The 6,000-nt window shown below is 37.4% G+C and overlaps 4 protein-coding genes across 8 annotated transcripts in view; all 4 read left to right on the top strand.

The window, feature by feature from the left end:
* Positions 1–250, top strand: part of LOC109125407 (uncharacterized mitochondrial protein AtMg00810-like) — a 2,101-nt gene extending 1,851 nt beyond the window's left edge. The window contains exon 2 of the mRNA XM_019227022.1: positions 236–250. Coding sequence (XP_019082567.1) covers positions 236–250 — 15 coding nt within the window. The remainder of the gene's footprint in view (positions 1–235) is intronic.
* On the top strand, positions 196–1,591 carry LOC104700575 (tropinone reductase homolog At2g29310-like). 2 transcript variants are annotated; one of them, XM_010416103.2, is made up of 5 exons: positions 196–336; positions 409–616; positions 726–942; positions 1,035–1,141; positions 1,237–1,591. In XM_010416103.2, the coding sequence occupies exons 1-5, from the start codon at positions 272–274 to the stop codon at positions 1,429–1,431; spliced, it is 792 nt and encodes a 263-aa protein (XP_010414405.1). In that variant the 5' UTR covers positions 196–271; the 3' UTR covers positions 1,432–1,591. The 2 variants fall into 2 exon arrangements, with proteins under 2 accessions (XP_010414405.1, XP_019083067.1); XM_019227522.1 differs by having other exon boundaries at positions 283–340; positions 402–616.
* On the top strand, positions 1,828–3,145 carry LOC104700573 (tropinone reductase homolog At2g29310-like). Of its 2 annotated transcripts, none has more exons than XM_010416098.2 (5): positions 1,828–1,939; positions 2,033–2,240; positions 2,319–2,535; positions 2,627–2,733; positions 2,828–3,145. In XM_010416098.2, exons 1-5 carry the CDS (start codon positions 1,875–1,877, stop codon positions 3,017–3,019), a joined length of 789 nt encoding a protein of 262 aa, XP_010414400.1. In that variant the 5' UTR covers positions 1,828–1,874; the 3' UTR covers positions 3,020–3,145. The 2 variants fall into 2 exon arrangements, with proteins under 2 accessions (XP_010414400.1, XP_010414401.1); XM_010416099.2 differs by having other exon boundaries at positions 1,886–1,943; positions 2,026–2,240.
* LOC104700574 (tropinone reductase homolog At2g29320) lies at positions 3,724–5,568 on the top strand. 3 transcript variants are annotated; one of them, XM_019227521.1, is made up of 7 exons: positions 3,724–3,880; positions 3,973–4,175; positions 4,545–4,549; positions 4,637–4,856; positions 4,974–5,021; positions 5,086–5,144; positions 5,250–5,568. In XM_019227521.1, the coding sequence occupies exons 1-7, from the start codon at positions 3,816–3,818 to the stop codon at positions 5,439–5,441; spliced, it is 792 nt and encodes a 263-aa protein (XP_019083066.1). In that variant the 5' UTR covers positions 3,724–3,815; the 3' UTR covers positions 5,442–5,568. The 3 variants fall into 3 exon arrangements, with proteins under 3 accessions (XP_019083066.1, XP_010414403.1, XP_010414402.1); XM_010416100.2 differs by lacking the exons at positions 3,724–3,880; positions 3,973–4,175 and adding an exon at positions 4,183–4,243 and having other exon boundaries at positions 4,342–4,549; XM_010416101.2 differs by lacking the exons at positions 3,724–3,880; positions 3,973–4,175; positions 5,086–5,144 and adding an exon at positions 4,179–4,243 and having other exon boundaries at positions 4,342–4,549; positions 4,974–5,080.

Here is a 6,000-nt window from a genome sequence, read left to right as displayed (position 1 = left end):
TAAGGTTTCCTTTTGCCTTAGTCTAAGATACTTGTATATAAGTATACTTTGTAACACGATTTACGGTTAATGTGAAATCCAGTTTATTCATCACATAAAGTTGTTAAAAAGTCATTTTTGCAAGGGACCACTAACTTAGATATTTTAGTCATGTTCGCTCATATGGCTACATAATATTTCCACCACACACTTATTTGATCCACATTCATAATTGTATACATAAAATCTGTGGCAGTTCTGGTCACTTTAATTCAAGTAAGATACAAGAAAGATGGACAAAAGATGGAGTCTTCAAGGTATGACTGCTCTTGTGACCGGTGGAGCCAGCGGAATTGGGTTAGTCTTTCTTATATTTTCAACCATTGTTCTGTTTGCTATTTAGCTTTCTGATGGGTCAAGAGTGTTTAGGTATGCCATAGTAGATGAGTTAGCTGGTTTTGGAGCTAGAATCCATGTATGCGACATATCCAAAACTCTGCTTAATCAAAGTTTAAGCGAATGGAAAAAGAAAGGGTTTCAAGTGAGTGGCTCGGTCTTTGATGTAACCTCTCGTCTCTCGAGAGAAAATCTTATGCAAACCGTCATCTCACTGTTCGATGGCAAACTCAACATTCTAGTAAGTAATGATCTTAATATACATAAACACCTACGCCTAGTTGTTTAATGAGTAATCCTTAACAGAAATCTAATGCAAACGCTTAAGCATATATGTTAAAAATATATAGGTAAATAACGTGGGTGTAATTCGTGGGAAGCCAACAACAGAATATGTGGAAGAAGATTTCTCTTTCCACATCTCAACAAATTTAGAAGCTGCTTTCCATTTTAGTCAGCTTTCACATCCTCTCTTAAAGGCTACCGGAAATGGAAGCATCGTCTTTATTTCCTCGGCTACGGGGATTGTATCAGTTTCATGTGGATCCATTTATAGTCTAACAAAAGGTAACCAAGACGGTTTGTACTAGAGGCACTTCATTGCAAGACTGACTAACCAATACGTGGTTTTATTTGTTTGTTGTTCATTTCTTTTGTAGGTGCTTTGATTCAGCTAGCTAAAAATTTGGCATGTGAATGGGCTAAAGATGGCATAAGAGCCAATGCTGTTGCTCCTAATATCATCAATACTCCTATGTCTCAATCTGTAATAAAACAAAAGACGACTTCTAAATATATTTGGTGTGAATATATAAAAACCTCAATTCCTCTAATAAGTTCTCAATTGTGTATTCTTAATAGTATCTTGAGGACGCAAGTTTCAAGGAGGGATTGTTCAGTCGAACTCCACTTGGCCGTGCTGGTGAGCCGAACGAAGTTGCATCACTTGTGGTCTTCTTGTGTCTCCCTGTAGCTTCTTATATTACTGGTCAAACCATTTGTGTTGATGGAGGGTTCACTGTTAATGGTTTCTCCTATCAGCCACAAGCTTTATAATGAGCTTTTCACGTTTTCTCTGTTTAAATGTTCTCTCTAATAAAAACTCTCAAGCTATGAGAGCTTATGATGAGTTTATGTCCCGTGTAGAGAGTTTACTTTATACAGCACAATTTTCACAAACAAAAATACACTATGTTAAGCAGTTTATTTCTTTTGATTGACTAATCTATATCAAAGAGTAAACCAGACAACTAAACATATCCATCATTTGCCACATCAAAAGTGTGAAGGTAACAGTTCCATTTTAGTTATTTTAAATGAAGACGTGGAAACATTTACCGTAATTGGTGCACGAGTCTGACTTGTAGTTTCAGTTGTCTTTTTGGACCACTAGCTTAGATATTTTAATTTAGCCGCCACACACTTATCTGATCCACATTCATTATATACATATAAAATCTGTGGCATGGTGACTTCAATTCAAGTAAGATACAAGAAAGATGGATAAAAGATGGAGTCTTCAAAGTATGACTGCTCTTGTCACCGGTGGAGCCAGCGGAATCGGGTTCGTCTTTCTTCTCTATTTTATCTCTACATCAACATTTCAATCTATTGTTCTGTTTGCTGTTTAGCTTCCTAATGGGTCAAGAGTGTTTAGGTATGCCATAGTGGATGAGTTAGCTAGTTTTGGAGCTAGGATCCATGTATGTGACATATCTGAAACTCTGCTTACTAAAAGTTTAAGCGAATGGGAAAAGAAAGGGTTTCAAGTGAGTGGAACAGTCTGTGATGTAAGCTCTCGTCCCGAGAGAGAAAAACTGATGCAAACCATCTCCTCGCTGTTCGACGGAAAACTCAACATTTTAGTAAGTGAAATTAACTTATAGTATAGTAGTACTCCTTAATAGAAATCTAATGAAAACGCCTAAGCATATATGTTATAGGTTAATAATGTTGGTGTACTTCGTGGGAAGCTAACAACAGAATATGTGGAAGAAGATTTCTCTTTCCACATGTCAATAAATTTGGAAGCTGCTTTCCATTTTAGTCAGCTTTCACATCCTCTCTTAAAGGCTTCAGGCAATGGAAGCATCGTCTTTGTTTCATCTGTTGGAGGGATTGTATCACTTGGTGGTGCATCTATTTATAGTCTAACTAAAGGTAACCATGCATGGTTTGTACTAGAGGCAGTTCATTGCAAGACTGACTAACCAAGAAGGGTTTTTTTTTTGTTGTTGTTGTATTTTTATAGGAGCTTTGAATCAGCTAGCTAAAAATTTGGCATGTGAATGGGCAAAAGACGGCATAAGAGCCAATGCTGTTGCGCCAAATGCTATCACGACTCCTATGTGTCAATCTGTAATAAATCAAAGACAACTTTTTACATGTTTTTGTGTGAATATAACAACAACCTCAGTTCCTCTAACAATTTCGAAATTGTGTATTCTTTAAGTATCTTGAGGATGTCCGTTTCAAGGATGCATTGTTGAGTAGAATTCCACTTGGTCGCTTAGGAGAGCCGAATGAAGTTGCATCACTAGTGGTGTTCTTGTGTCTACCTGCAGCTTCTTATATAACTGGTCAAACCATTTGTGTTGATGGAGGTTTCACTGTTAATGGCTTCTCTTATCAGCAGCAGGCTTGAGAATGGTCATGTTATGTTCTTGTCTTAATATCCTAAACTCCCTATTGGCCTTGTAACCTGTCAAAAACTCTGCTCAATAAAATTCTATGTGGATTCTTTCCACAAGAGAGAAACACTTATGCATATCCCTTCAACGATGTTCGATGCATCTTTGTTTAAAAAACTGCGCATACCCTTTCCTAATGTTATACAATGGTTAAGATTTCGGTATTCGTAAAACGTGATGAACAAGAAGCCTAGCAAGAAGATGTTGTCTATTAAGTAAGAGTAAGCCCTTTTGCAGAAACATAGCAGGCAAAAGCAGAGTAAAACTTGGACTCAAATGAGAAGATGGTCTTCAACTTCAAAACTCATCCAAATACAGAATCATGTGACAACACACCATGCTTTACAATCCCTATGCAAATATGCAATGATGACTCAGAGGAGAGATGGCTCTACGGCACAAACAATCATTGTAGTCATCCAAAACTAAATGCAAAAGCTTAAAAGTTATTTCTCATATTCTCTGTTTTACGAAAGATATAACTGTGAAGAAGTCAAAATCATATTAGAAGTTATCGGTGTATTAAGACTTTTTGAACACACTATAACTTAAGCGAAAACATCAAATGAATAATATCTAAAAATTTTCGTTTTTTTGGTCAGGACCACTAACTTAGATATTCTAGCCACTCTCTTTTGACTACTACATAATTCTGAACCACACATACAAACTAACTCAATAATTCAGACTTTATCTGATCCACATTGATTGTATATATATTATTATCATTGCTCGTAACAAGCAAGAAAAATGGATAAAAGATGGAGTCTTCAAGGTATGACTGCTCTTGTGACCGGTGGAGCCAGCGGAATCGGGTTCGTCTTTCTTCTCTATTTTATCTCTACATCAACTTTTCAATCTATTGTTCTGTTTGCTGTTAACTTCCTGATGGGTCAAGAGTGTTTAGGTATGCCATAGTAGAAGAGTTAGCTGGTTTTGGAGCTAGAATCTATGTGTGCGATATATCAGAAACTCTGCTCAATCAAAGTTTAAGCGAATGGGAAAGTAAAGGGTTTCAAGTGAGTGGTTCAGTCTGTGATGTAACCTCTCGTCCTGAGAGAGAAAAGCTGATGCAAACAGTCTCATCCCTGTTCGATGGCAAACTCAACGNAAATGGATAAAAGATGGAGTCTTCAAGGTATGACTGCTCTTGTGACCGGTGCAGCCAGCGGAATTGGGTTTGTCTATCTTTCTATATCACCTCTTTTACCCCATTGTTCTGCTTCTAAATGGTCACTATTTGAAGGAATTAAAGTTTGTGGAATGTTATGTTTAGGTATGCCATAGTAGAAGAGTTGGCTGGTTTTGGAGCTAGAATCCATGTGTGCGATATATCCGAAACTCTGCTCAATCAAAGTTTAAGCGAATGGGAAAAGAAAGGGTTTCAAGTGAGTGGTTCAGTTTGTGATGTAACTTCTCGTCCAGAGAGAGAAAAGCTGATGCAAACCGTCTCATCCGTGTTCGATGGCAAACTCAACATTCTTGTAAGTAAATGATCATTATATAGAAACAACTACGCATACTCTATAACTAAAATTTATATATGAGAGAATTTGTTTTGTACAACATAGGTTAATAACGTGGGCGTACTCAGGGGAAAGCCAACAACAGAATATGTGGCAGATGATTGGACTTTCCATATCTCAACAAACTTGGAAGCTGCTTACCATTTTTGCCAACTTTCACATCCTCTCTTGAAGGAGGCTTCAGGCTATGGAAGCATCATCTTCCTTTCCTCTGTTGCAGGGGTTATATCTTTCGACGCTGGATCCATTTATGGTCTAACAAAAGGTAACTTAAGTTAACCTAGCTAAGTTACTACGAGAGGCAATTCATTGCAAAATCAACGAGTAGTATTTTGTTTTTTTACTTTAACAAAAAAAAATGTTTTGTTAATTTATTTTTCAGGAGCTCTGAATCAGCTAGCTAGAAATTTGGCATGTGAATGGGCAAAAGACGGCATAAGAGCCAATGCTGTTGCGCCAAATGCTATCACGACTCCTATGTGTCAATCTGTAANACGGCATAAGAGCTAATGCTGTTGCACCTAATGCTGTCAAGACTGCTCAGTCTCAATCTGTAATAAATAAATAATACAAAAATCTTACTTTTTTTTGTTGTTGCATGTGAATTTAAGAACTTCAATTCCTCTAACCATTTCTCAATTTTTTTTGTTTATAAAAGTTTCTTGAGGACGTCAGTTTCAAGGAGGCATTGTTGAGTAGAACTCCACTTGGTCGTTGTGGAGAGCCGAATGAAGTTGCATCACTAGTGGCCTTCTTGTGTCTACCTGCAGCTTCATATATCACAGGTCAAACTATTTGTGTTGATGGAGGCCTCACGGTTAACGGTTTCTCCTATCAACCACAGGCTTGAAAATGGCCTTGTCGTGTTTGGTTTGTAATTTCCTTAAACACACAACGTTCTCTATACCTCTAATAATAATTATCTCTCTATAAGTTTCTACTTGAAGATATAAATGAATTCACAATTCCATTATGAATAGAAGATTCAATTACACCCGCGGCACCAACAACTTTGCGGCAATTTATCTTTCAAAATCAAAATGCTATATGCTTCAACTCAGGTCTATTTGACATTTTATTGATCGTGGTTTAGTGGCCGGCTTTTGTAGTTGTTGATTGTTGTGCTTTATTAGGAACATGGATACTCTCATCAACGACTCTAAGCAACATAACTTGAGAATGTTAATAGCATTGAGATTTGAACAGAAAGAGATTGAATGTGTTGTATATTGATAAGCCTCTTAGGCACATGTTGGAGCATGGTTGCTAAAGATGCCCAACTTGCCAATGAGTTCTTCGAAGTCTCGGCGTCCCAATGCTTTGGTGAAGACATCAGCTAGTTGGGAGGCAGACCGAACAAAACGCAGACATATGAACTTTGCTTTAGCCGCATCCCGAACCTTGTGACA

This window comes from Camelina sativa, chromosome 7, assembly GCF_000633955.1.
Source record: "Camelina sativa cultivar DH55 chromosome 7, Cs, whole genome shotgun sequence".
Lineage (NCBI taxonomy): Eukaryota > Viridiplantae > Streptophyta > Magnoliopsida > Brassicales > Brassicaceae > Camelina > Camelina sativa.
The sequence above is the reverse complement of the archived record's forward strand: the minus strand, read 5'-3'. Positions and strand labels throughout refer to the sequence as shown.

What these genes read in the sequence shown, in the direction of transcription:
- LOC104700573 (XM_010416098.2), top strand. Translation starts at nt 1,875, where the DNA reads ATGGATAAAAGATGGAGTCTTCAAAGTATGACTGCTCTTGTCACCGGT. An exon ending in TATTTATAGTCTAACTAAAG is followed by an intron (nt 2,536 to 2,626) that starts GTAACCATGCAT and finishes GTATTTTTATAG; the next exon opens with GAGCTTTGAATCAGCTAGCT. An exon ending in CGACTCCTATGTGTCAATCT is followed by an intron (nt 2,734 to 2,827) that starts GTAATAAATCAA and finishes GTATTCTTTAAG; the next exon opens with TATCTTGAGGATGTCCGTTT.
- LOC104700575 (XM_010416103.2), top strand. Translation starts at nt 272, where the DNA reads ATGGACAAAAGATGGAGTCTTCAAGGTATGACTGCTCTTGTGACCGGT. An exon ending in GGTGGAGCCAGCGGAATTGG is followed by an intron (nt 337 to 408) that starts GTTAGTCTTTCT and finishes AAGAGTGTTTAG; the next exon opens with GTATGCCATAGTAGATGAGT. An exon ending in CATTTATAGTCTAACAAAAG is followed by an intron (nt 943 to 1,034) that starts GTAACCAAGACG and finishes TTTCTTTTGTAG; the next exon opens with GTGCTTTGATTCAGCTAGCT.
- LOC104700574 (XM_019227521.1), top strand. Translation starts at nt 3,816, where the DNA reads ATGGATAAAAGATGGAGTCTTCAAGGTATGACTGCTCTTGTGACCGGT. An exon ending in GGTGGAGCCAGCGGAATCGG is followed by an intron (nt 3,881 to 3,972) that starts GTTCGTCTTTCT and finishes AAGAGTGTTTAG; the next exon opens with GTATGCCATAGTAGAAGAGT. An exon ending in AGACTGCTCAGTCTCAATCT is followed by an intron (nt 5,145 to 5,249) that starts GTAATAAATAAA and finishes TGTTTATAAAAG; the next exon opens with TTTCTTGAGGACGTCAGTTT.